At 39.4% G+C, this 12,424-nt stretch overlaps 1 protein-coding gene across 6 annotated transcripts in view; it reads left to right on the top strand.

Moving 5' to 3' along the window:
- LOC106081487 (nicotinamidase) overlaps nt 1-12,041 on the top strand; it is a 102,893-nt gene extending 90,852 nt beyond the window's left edge. For all 6 annotated transcript variants that reach the window (XM_013243477.2, XM_059362530.1, XM_059362532.1 and 3 more), the window contains exons 5-8: nt 8,683-8,817; nt 8,891-9,188; nt 11,327-11,469; nt 11,532-12,041. In XM_013243477.2, coding sequence (XP_013098931.1) covers nt 8,683-8,817; nt 8,891-9,188; nt 11,327-11,469; nt 11,532-11,651 — 696 coding nt within the window. In that variant the 3' untranslated portion in view covers nt 11,652-12,041. The remainder of the gene's footprint in view (nt 1-8,682; nt 8,818-8,890; nt 9,189-11,326; nt 11,470-11,531) is intronic.
- The last annotated feature ends 383 nt before the right edge of the window (nt 12,042-12,424 follow it).

Raw genomic sequence — 12,424 nt, 5'->3', positions numbered from 1 at the left:
TGAAAATATTTTACAACTATTAGGTGTTTTGTTATGATTTCTAACAAGTATGGTTCAAATCGGTCTATAACCTAATATAGCTGTCATATAAAGCGATCTGATGTCTTGACTTCTTCAGCCTCTAGAGGGCGCAATTCCTATCCGATTTGGCTGAAATGACGTGTTTTGTTATGACTTTCAACAACTATGCCAAGTATGATTTAAATCAGTATATAACCTGATATAGCTGTCATATAAACCGTTCTGGGGTCTTGACTTCTTCAGCCACTAGAGAGCGCAATTCCTATCCGATTTTGCTGAAATTTTGCATGAGGTGCTTTGTTATGACTTCCAACAACTATGCTAAGGATAGTTGAAATCGGTCCATATCCTCATATAGCTGCCATACAAATCGATCTTGAATTCTTGAGCCTCTAGAGGTCGCAATTGAAATTTGAATTTGAAATTTTGTACAACGACTTCTCTCATGACCTTCAACATACGTTTCAATTATGGTCTGAATCGGTCTATAGCCTGATAAAGCTCCGATATCCATATTATACTTCTTGAGCCCCTAAAGGGCGCAATTTTTATTCCAATTGGCTGAAATTTTGCACATCGACTTCTACTATGGTCTCCAACTTTCAGTTCAATTATGGTCCGAATCGGGCGGTAACTTGGTTTTTCTTAAAAGAGATACCGGGAAGAGAACTCGACAAATGCGATCCATGGGGGAGGGTGTATAAGATTTGGCCCGGCCGAATTCAGTAAAAAGTTTATAGCTTTCAAACACGAATATTTCTTCATTATGCGGACTACATATCTTTTATTTCAGCAATATCAGATTTCACGTATTTTAGCTGATATAGAATATGAAATTTAGCAGCAAAATAAGCAATGGAAATAGTTTACCGCTTAACCTTTAAATCCTAAAACTTATCGTCGAAAAAGGTCATTAAAAATTCAAAAGTAATTAAAAAATGAATACGGTGTTAGAGGTCAAATATGATTTTGTTCAACTTCCATTCAGTTTTTATGTTAATGAAAATAGAAGAACTTATATTTCGGAAAAATGACAATTTTTCATTCCCGTTTTCGGCATCGTAAAAAGTCGTGGAACGCAAAATCCTACTCAGAACGTATCAATTGATTATACTGTTGGCGAAAGAAGCAGATAGCTAACGATATTCTTTCTTGAGACTCACGATTTTTTGGGGTAAGTTCAAGGCACCTAAACAAACTAGTTCGGAATTTATAGGATGCGAATTCGATGCCAATCTGAGATTGAAGAAGAGCGCTGAAAATCGAGAAAATCCATTCAGAGTTCGGATAATGGGATAAATATTTTGCCATAGCCAATTAAAGTGGAGTAAAGAATTCGAGGAATTAACAGGACACTTTCACCGCTTTGGGAAATATGGGTATCAAATGAAAGGTATTTAAAGTATTTACCAATTGGGACCATATGGATATCAAGTGAAAATTAGATGATAAAATGTATTCCTTGGTGTCTATGGCGCCACCCCACCGCCAAAAACCCGTCAACAGTACATATTTACAGATTAGAACAATATGGGTATCAAACGAAAAGTACTTGGAAGTTGAGTACACTTCTGTTTACAAATTGGGTATCAAATGAAAATACTTTGGGAGTTGACTACGATCAAGTATACACATTTGGCAGAGTCTGAGACAAAGGGCGGTGACTCCATTTGAGACTTAAATATAGAGCAAGCCTCCTGGTCCAGTGCATCTACCAATTTTTGATAGTTCTTTTAAACACTGTTCTTTGGTTCGCAAGTACAAAGTAATAGCAGCAATTTTTCTTTACATCTCCGTGGGGGTTAAAAGTGGGGGTAAGAAAACCAGTTCCTCTGACATATGATATCAGTGCACTACTTGAGTTGTTTTGCTGGCTATCCAAGTGGTGCTAAGAAGGAAACGGAGGAGGAGATGAAGAAGGGAAGTCGTCTTGAAATTCATGAAGCATTGCCTGTTGCCACATTCTTATCCCTCTTCAAAGAAAAAAAGAAAAACTCGTTAGGAAACATTTTTTTGTGCCTGATGGTTCGCTCGGTGCATGTATAACGTCTTCGTTTTCGCATGTTTTTCGAAACTTTTGTATGCTGTTGTTTATTGTGAAATTTTATGATACGGAAACGGATATGCTTTACTTACAGCACTTCCGTTTGTATTACAGAACGCGTTGGTGTTACTTATATCCACACTACAACAGCAGTATCGTCATCTTCATAATCATCTTCCCTTATGTGAACAACAGCAACAGTGACAGTTCAAATCAGTGCTCTAAAACACTTTCCCTCTGGATATTATTAAAATTTGTCAAGGTTCATATTTCACATTTCCGACAATGTGTTCGCTTGCTCACTCTCTTAATAAAGGTATATCTAACATTTTGCTCTGCTTTGTTATACTGGCACTGAAGTTCTTACGCTCGCATACACAAAAATGCACTCGCCGCATTTCCTCATAGAGGTGTGACTTAAGGATGTGATTTGTTATTGAAATGCGAATAGGAAACGCCATTTGCTTTCAAGGTAAATACGTTTTCAGAATAATGATGTCATTTTGGGAGATGACAACTAAAGAAGCTTAACGAAGTGCCATTAGAGTCTTGGGCACAAAGCAGAATGGTTTTGATATCATTTTAAATAAATATGCAGTTGCAGGAGATTTGACTGAACGAACGCATTAGTATTAGAATGTACTCGTCAACATATTTGTCAAAAAAAAAAAATTATAAAAAAAAGAATACACATTTTTTTATTTATACTCACCTCTTTTTCGGGGAAAAAAGTTTGCATCCAATTATCCAATTTGCATCCACACTAGTTTATAATACTTCTAAGGTAGGTTAGGGAACCGAATCAACTATCCAGAGAAGATAAAAGTGTCCTGGAAATGGCATACGACTAAGCTAGACCTGATGTCTGACAAGTTCAAATAAAGGGTGATTTTTTTGAGGTTAGGATTTTCATGCATTAGTATTTGACAGATCACGTGGGATTTCAGACATGGTGTCAAAGAGAAAGATGCTCAGTATGCTTTGACATTTCATCATGAATAGACTTACTAACGAGCAACGCTTGCAAATCATTGAATTTTATTACCAAAATCAGTGTTCGGTTCGAAATGTGTTCAAATTTTGACAAATTTTGTTCAGCGATGAGGCTCATTTCTGGTTGAATGGCTACGTAAATAAGCAAAATTGCCGCATTTGGAGTGAAGAGCAACCAGAAGCCGTTCAAGAACTGCCCATGCATCCCGAAAAATGCACTGTTTGGTGTGGCTTGTACGCTGGTGGAATCATTGGACCGTATTTTTTCAAAGATGCTGTTGGACGCAACGTTACGGTGAATGAACACATTTCGAACCGAACACTGATTTTGGTAATAAAATTCAATGATTTGCAAGCGTTGCTCGTTAGTAAGTCTATTCATGTCAAAGCATACTGAGCATCTTTCTCTTTGACACCATGTCTGAAATCCCACGTGATCTGTCAAATACTAATGCATGAAAATCCTAACCTCAAAAAAATCACCCTTTACTTAGGTGTGATCTTGGACAGGAAACTGAATTGGAAGTGTCACATTCATGTAGTCGGGCCGTAGGCTCGAAATGGGGACTGATTTCGAGGATAGTCCACTGGCTCTACAGGAGCGTGATTAGACCAATACTTACTTATGCCTCAGTAGTTTGGTGGACTGCTATGGAGAAAAAGTTCAACATAAGGACCATACAACAGGTTCAGAAAACATGTTGTCTTGGCATAGGCGGGAGCAACTCAGACCATCGCGGTAAATCTAGGCGACGATAGGAAACCTGGAGGGAAGGGAAGAGGTTTCCGATCGGATACCTGAGATGAACCTTGAAGTCGAATGCGAGGCGCTGCTGTCATCATCACAGTCATGGATTGACTGAACCCTAGTATTGCCATCTGAAGAAGACAGAGTGAGCCTGGGGGTTTACATTGAAACCCCAGAGACTGAGATCTGTTTTAGACTGCCTGGCCATAATACGGTCCGGCAGGCGGTATCCGGGCGATCACGTGAAGTGGTGTGGTGCTAACGCGAGGACGTCGATTGTGAACATCTTTACTGACAGTAAAATTGCCATAAGGTCAAAAACAACCAGGAAAGTGAGGTCACGAACAGTCTTGCAGTGTAAGAAGGAGATTAACGCCTTCTCTGAGGATGGGAAAATTCGCATCGTTTGGGTGCCGGGCCATAACGGAGTAAGGGGAAATGAAAGGGCGGACGATTTGGCGGTGAAGGCTTGAGGACTGCCGTCAATAAACTTGGTTAACCCAAAGCCTTTCGGGACGACGCAGTCCGAGTTAAGTGAGTGGACGACGAATGCGCATGTAACATTGTGGAACAGCGAAACGATCGGTAGGACGGCGAAAATCTTATGGGGGATCCACATCGTGAGAAGACGATGCTATTACTGAAAGGAAGCAAGAAGGAGGACAGTATAGCTATTGGTATCATAACGGGACACATAGGACTACGAGCTTGCTTATGTAAAATCGGTGCGGCAAGTGATAGCTTGTGTAGGGCATGTGGGGAAGATGATGAGACGTTGGAGCATTTCCTATGTCATTGCCCGGCTTTCGCGTCTAACAGATATCGGCACTTAGGTGGAGACACAATACCAGATATGAACCAATACCAGACACGTAGCACGGAATTCCTAACTTAAAATTTTCTTTTTCGAGGTTACTTTATAGTTTTTATAGCGCATAACAAGGCGATTACTGGCTTAGGTGTATGTCCATAGTGGCATGGGGCGGATTAATATCTGCACCCTCTTTTCAACATAATCTAACCTAACCTAAGCTAGACCTGGAGGTCGGAATGCTAACCCAGAGAAGAAGAAATGAGCAGGAATAACCGAGGTTGCGATAGGAAAGCTGGATGGATTGGAAGAGGCTGCATCGGATTCCTTCAAATAGACTCACTTACACTATTTTTGTTCATTGTGATACCACAGTAGCAACAGACCAGGCATCTAGTGCCTGGTCTGTTGCCCATGGTACGACCAGGAGTGTTGAAAAGCTACTGATGCCAATAAAGAGGCATACAGAGCAACTTTACAATCAGAAGCAACGCGGCAGGCGATGGAGAGGTATCGGGATACAATGAGAGACGTCTCTTCCTCAAAAAAGGAGTAAATGGAACTACGTCAGTGTCAGCGAATCGAGATGTTCAGGAGCCAGAATGAAGTCCGAATATTCTTCCAAAAAATTAAACATCATGGCTTCAGTACAGGAACATCCTCCTGCAGAGACAAAGAAGGGAAGCTTGTAACTGTTGCAGATAGTGTGCTTTTACGGATTCTGGTATATGGTATCTGTACAGCTGAGCAGATAAATAAAATGGAGAAAGTTGGCAACTACGTCACGTCTGAGAACGAAACAAATGACACCAGTTGGGATATAAAACGAAGGATAATATGGGCTAACAGATGCTACCTTGGATTGAGGAATCAGTTCATGAGCAAAGCTGCCTCTCAGCAAACGAAAATAAGACTATGCAAGACACTGATATTATCCGTGCTGCTCTATGGCTTTGAAGCGTGGGTACTTGCGAAAGCGGATTAGGCATTGTTGGAGTGTTTGAGAGAAAGATCCTTCGTAAAATATATTAACGAGTCTGTATTAATGGAGAATATAGGCGTCGTATGAATTGTTAAAAGCATCAACATAGCTGAACGCATCAAAATACAACTTTTGTGTTGGCTGGGTTATGTTTTCAGAATGAATGAAGAATCTCCAGCGAAGAAGACTTTTGAAGGCGACCATAAAACACTCAAAAGGCGAAAACCAAAACTCCAATGCAGTGACCAAGTGGAAAAAGACATCACGAAACTTGGTGTCAAAGATTGTAGAAAGAGAGCAGACCGCTGAACCTCACGCTCTAGATTATGTAGATCTACCTTAAGGCTTCTGGGCGGTGGGTATCTATAAACAAGATGATGATTTGGATGGTCTCTGCGATAACAGTCCAAAAGGTATTGCTTAGACAGCATGTAGTTATGTCTTCGCACTGGTAGGATCTTTGTCTCCTGATGGAGGTGGTCCACAAGAGAACTGAGGAGACAGCCCGTCGCAGTTTGGAGGGCGGCATTCTGACAGATCTGAATATTATTCCACTGCGTGTCACCACAGACCGGCCAATTGCTTTGTACGTGGCCAATAAGGTTTCCTTGTCTGCACCCAAGTGCTGCCAGCAAGTGACTTGAGGACCTTGTTTCTACATTTAATTGCTGTGGCATGTGGGGAGAATGTGTTAGAGATGTCAAAAGTGACCCCAAGTATTTTGAGACATTTGATGGTCGGAATCATTTCTCCATCGACCATCACAGTCAGCTCAGTATTCACCTCACGCGTATTGATAGTGAACAATGTAGCTGAAGATTTGGTGGCAGATATCTTCAGATTTCTCGCAGCGAAATATGAGGCAAATTCGTTGAGGTAGACATTCAACCTATCGCAGATGTCAACAATGGGTGGGGGCCTGATGCCATGATCGTACAATCGTCCGCATATCAATCTGTATCTTTATATGGCCCCCATAAAAACCGATCTCCCGATTGAAGGTCCTACGCCTTCTTATTTCGCTGAAGTATGACACAATAATTTGTGTTTAGATTTCCGATATCCGTGATGAATACGGTCTAATTGGTCTATATCTTAATATAGCCCCCATATAGACCGATCTCCCGATTAGGGGACTTAGGCTGCTAAAAGTGGCATTTATTAACTGATTTGTGTGAAGTTTGGCGCAATGATTTGTGTTAAGATCTCCAAGTTCCGTGCTGTGGTTGAAATCGGACTATATCCTAATATAGCCTCTATACAAACCAAAGGCCTGCACAATGTTATTCAATTCTGCTTTCAAGACACACTAACAATCATAGAGTGTTTCAAAAACTGAACTCTTCGTTTTTAAATACAACTTTGAACGAGACAATTGAGAAGTGAGTTAAGCAGATAACAAGACACGAAGACAACGAAATGAGTGAATGGAAACAGTGAGTTGATACAGTTTTCAGTGAGTGCACGTTGTATAATGCATGTATTAGGGCACATTTTGCTTCAAAGTTTTTTTCTTTTTTGTCTGCTTTCGTAGTACGAAATTCGTACGAAGGCCTTTTGATTCATTCTGAATGTTTCGGAACCTGAAATTTCATTCCACACACAATATGCTCTTATAGTACTTCAGAAATACAATCGTATACAAAACACTTATAATTATTTTGATGTAACTTTGGCGCAGATGTCACTGACAGTCATTTTTGGTGTGTTAAATGTATCAAAGGGCGGGCTGCAATGATCGCGATTTCGGCCTTTGCCAGGGGCCTCGTCAGACTGCTATGCTACCAAAAGATTACATGCTTCAACCCACTCACTAATTAGTGAGCAGTGCAATAGAGGTAGAAGCATGCCCTCTAAATGAAATGTTGGGTCTTGTTATTCAACCTTTTCTTATAGCGCAGTAAGAGAAAGTTAAATTCTAACAGCCAACATCTCTTCAAAAAGACATCTAACATCAACAACACACACAAAGCTTAAGACTTGTTATCCAGACAAACTTCGCTTGCCATAGAATAACTTTTCAAACTCATATCAGAAGATGGAACCATATTTTGATATAGCTGTATGGGATATCACCGGATTTTAACGAAATGTTGTTTATATATATTCCCGAAGCGGTGGATATCCGAAGATCGACCAGGCCGAATTTAATGATATTTGACAATATACCTTTTTATACCCTCCACCATAGGATGGGGATATACTAATTTCATCATTCTGTTTGTAACTTCTCGAAATATCCGTCTGAGACACAATAAAGTATATATATTCTTAATAGTCATGTCATTTTAAGTCGATCTAGCCATGTCCGTCCGTCCGTCTGTCTGTCGAAAGCACGCTAACTTTCGAAGGAGTAAATCTAGCCGCTTGAACTTTTGCCGTACAAATACTTTTTATTAGTGTAGGTCGGTTGGGACTGGAAATAGGCCAAATCGGTCCATGTTTTGATATAGCTGCCATAGTAACCGATCTTGGGTCTTGACTTCTTGAGCCTCTAGAGGGCGCAATTCTCATCCGATTTGGCAGAAATTGTGTACAACGGCTTCTCCCATTACCCTTAAGATATGTGTTTTATATGGTCTGAATCGATCAATAGCTTGATACAGCTCCCATATAAACCTATCTCCGGATTTTGTTTCTTGAGCACCTACAAGGCGCAATTCTTATCCGAATGAACTGAAATATTACACAATCACTTCTACAATGTTCAGCATTCATTTATGGTCCGAATCGGAATATGGCTTGATATAGCTCCAATAGCATAACAGTTCTTAGTCAATATTCTTTGTTTGCCTAAAAAGAGATACCGCGCATAGAACTCGACAAATGCGATCCATGGGGGAGGTTATATAAGATTCGGCCCGGCCGAACTTAGCACACTCTTACTTGTTGCTCGTTCTAAATGACCTTCGTAATCATTTTAACTATTTGCAAAATGTAAGTAGGTGCTAAGTTGTATTATAGTTTGGTAGTGAAACAATTCCCTAACTTTAGCTTTGTGAAGGATATTTCCACTCACTATTATCCAACGCTATTGTTTAACAAGTTGGAATTATTTTGTTTTTTACAAACTATATTTGTAGATCTTGGAGCCTACTAACAATCTGTTGGACACTGTGGATTTTGATGCTGTGTTTTATTCATTGGATTGGCATCCTAGCGATCATGTCTCCTTCATTGATAATGTTAAAATTAGGCCTTTGGATGAAAGTTCTCCCGTAAGTAAATAAATGTGAAGAGAACAGAAGATTGTAACATGAAACTTCTGATTTTTCTTAAATATATACATAGATTGACGCGGATTCGGCTCAAGTTTTCGATACGGTTGTATTTGCTGGACCACCACCAATGAAGCAACGTCTTTGGCCCCGACATTGTGTCCAGGATTCATGGGGTGCAGAATTGCACAAAGATTTGAAAGTTGTGGAAAACGGCATCAAGGTCTACAAAGGAACAAATCCTGAAGTTGATTCCTATTCTGTGTTTTGGGATAATAAGAAACTCTCCGATACCACTTTGAATGCCCAACTGAAGATGAAGGGAGCCACAGATATCTATGTGTGTGGATTGGCCTATGATGTGTGTGTGGGTATGTACATTAGCTATAAGATACTAGATAATGATTTTTCGGATTGGAAAGAAATTGAACTTATGAATATGTTGTAGTTTAGAAAAAGGCGCACATTTTAGTCGGTACAACTTGATGAATATTGGTACTCGTTACTTCTAGGTTATTACCCTTGAAGTATCGTGCAGTGCTTTTGAATCTAAATTTGTAATTTATTGACACTAGTACAACAACAACTCATGTTCTTAAGATTATAGTACGGGAGTTAATCCTTTTGAAGTTTATAATGGTTACACAAAGTAAAAATAAAAAGAAGAGTAAAAAAATTAAAATAAAGTAAGAGAAACATAAAACTAACAAAATGGAAATAGGATTTAAATTTGAGTAATAGAATAAAAATATAAAAAATATTTTTCAAGTTTTTGCCTGTAAGGTCGAAGATCATTAAATTTGACAATTTTTCTTTGTTTCTCTTTCGAGACGAGCTCAATGATCGGAGAAGCAAATAGAAAGGGAAAGCCAAAGATAGAAACACACACCAACCACTATGGGACGCGTTTCGTCTTTGGTTAGAAGACTTTTCAACCATATTAGGTGTGATGGCTTCAAGGGCCGTGCGTTGGTATGTTGTATTTAAATCGTATTAATAGCGAAAATGCATCTATGATACAGTTACCACATTAACCACGCTCGACAAGCCTGTCCATTAGCTGTACTTTTCCTAATGCATGTATTTTTGTGTAATAACAGACATTCTTTCTGTGACAAATTACACTTCTTCCGTACTACACATGATTATTGTGCATCTGCCCTAACAGGCAAAAACTAGAAATTTACCTTTCAAAGGTAAATTCTTTAAAAGATACAGCGCATGATTGAAGCGTTTGAAGGTCATGTGGGAAAGAGTTCCAAAGCTAATCGGCGAATATGAATAGATGCCATTGAGAGACTAAGCTACGGTATCAATTTATTTTCTCGGTTCGACCTTGCAAATCTAAAAGACCATATACATAGCGTACTACACTGTTGTAGAACGTATCGATCTTCCGGTTGCTTCGAGAATCGCAGTTAGCAAACAGTTTACAGAGAAGGCTAGGTATTATTGACCAAAGAGGAGTAAATTGTTGAGTGGCCCAAAGCGAGCGAAGCGAACCCTTGGCCAACATCAGCATTAATATGGCCTGTCCATGACAAGGTACTGTTGAATGTCATCCCCAAGTTCTTCGCACGAGCCACGATCTCCAATCTATGAATAGCCAAAACAACAACAACAGGGTCGCAATTGTAATGTGAAAGCCTTTTCTTAATAACCATGCACTTGGACTTTAGGGGATTAAGGTAAAAACCATTAGCATTTGCCCATTCATAAATCCGAGACAGTTCATGGTTCAGCATCCCGACATGGTCTTCTAGATATTCCTTAGGACTACTTATGTAGACCTGCACATCATCCGCATACATGTGGGCCTTGCAAAATGAGAGCCGGTCTGGCAGGTCGTTGCTATATAAAGAAAATAGAATGGGACCCAGAATTGATCCCTGGGGTCCTCCTTGAATAACAGGCAAGGGACTAGAAACAGCTGACTTCGAAACCACGAATTGGCTACGATTGGAGAGATATGACATAATTAAGCGAACAGACGAGAAAAGAAACAGGTGTTTTAACTTTGCCGCCAACATGTTGTGATCGACTGTAACGAATGCCTTTGAATGGTCGAGGAGATCAAGGAGGTTCAATTCGTCATTCTCCAAGTTATTTTTAATATCCTCCACGACATCTGCTAGAACACTTATACCGCTACGTCCGGGTCGGAAACCTGACTACTTCTCTTCATCGAGCAAAAGTTTGTAAATTTGTTTATATGTGTGTGTAGTAAGTAAAAAGCAGATGACAGACAAGAGCACCAGTATCATTAATTCAAGTATTGTAGTTGAGGAGTTGCAACAGGCTCTTTCACTGAGCCTGTTGTATGTTCAGGGTCGTGTATTACCATTGTCTTGTTGAAACCACAGATCTTCCAATTTTTAATATCCAAATATTTAACCACATGTTGAAACCACACATCTTCCAATTTTTAATATCCAAATATTTAAATAAAACTATTACAAAATTTTATATAAATTTTGCGTTCTCCATCTTTTTTTTTGTCAACTTTAAGGTGCCACTGCTGTCGATGCCTTATCTGTAGGCTACAGAACCATTTTGATTGACGATTGCTGCCGTGGTACTGATATCCATGATATAGAGCATACCAAGGAAAAGGTGATAAGTAACCATGGGGTTGTTGTCCATTCCAGTGAGGTAAGTGAGATACTAAGCCAGCAGTCCAATATAGTTTTACTTAAACCTCTTATTTACTACAGGTGAAATCTATGGCTGAAGGTCGTGACCGTCGCCCTGAACTTGGTTATAAATTGGCCATGGAATTGAAAAATCCTGAGTCGGTTCTTTCTCAGCGGAATGGCTACCACTCGGAGGAATAGGGCACACATTGTTATTCTCCACAAAATCCCACATCTAACGATCATGCTTGCCGCTCTCTCTGACTTCCCTCCACCTCAATAACGTACCTATCCCCCAAACATATCTTCTATAGTTTAAATGTTAAGTTATCAACCGACAGTTGATATCGCCTGGAAGCGGTTATTGAAAGACATTTTCTTTGTTAACCACAAGGCAGACAGTTCACATCCCAGTGAAATTGCGCCTTATATACACGTTTTTATTTCAAACCTTTTAGTCGCATTTACAACTAGTGCACTTGGCTATGTTACCTGTTTAAGTTTATCAGTTATTTTTGGCAATGGAAAACAAATGTAATTTTAGTCATTTCGAATATTTAAATAAATGATATTTACTTAACAACCAACCAACAGCAACTAAGTGTTTAACATAAATATATCACATTACTGATTACGCTATAGATCTTTGTTTTAGATTAGACGCAAGCTGTTTCTGGTGACTTTTATACATCGACTTCATGTGACTCGAGAAGCTTCAATCATAAACCGAATTGATTTCTTCAAAATACGCATGTTATTCTAAAGGGTAATTTTTTAGTTATTATCTTTTTGGCAACACCGGTTTAAACAGCTCACGCACATTTCGGATTGTGTTTCACTGTCAAACATCTTCAGTTTGGACTATAATTTATCCATTAATCGTCTTACAAACGAGCAACGCATGCAAATTATTGAATTTTGTTATCAAAATGCGTGCTCTGTTACGAAAGTTCATCGATCGCTCATTTTGATAC

The sequence above is a fragment of the Stomoxys calcitrans genome, chromosome 2 (assembly GCF_963082655.1).
Source record: "Stomoxys calcitrans chromosome 2, idStoCalc2.1, whole genome shotgun sequence".
Taxonomy (NCBI): Eukaryota; Metazoa; Arthropoda; class Insecta; order Diptera; family Muscidae; genus Stomoxys; species Stomoxys calcitrans.
This window is presented reverse-complemented; position numbering and strand designations above follow the sequence as displayed.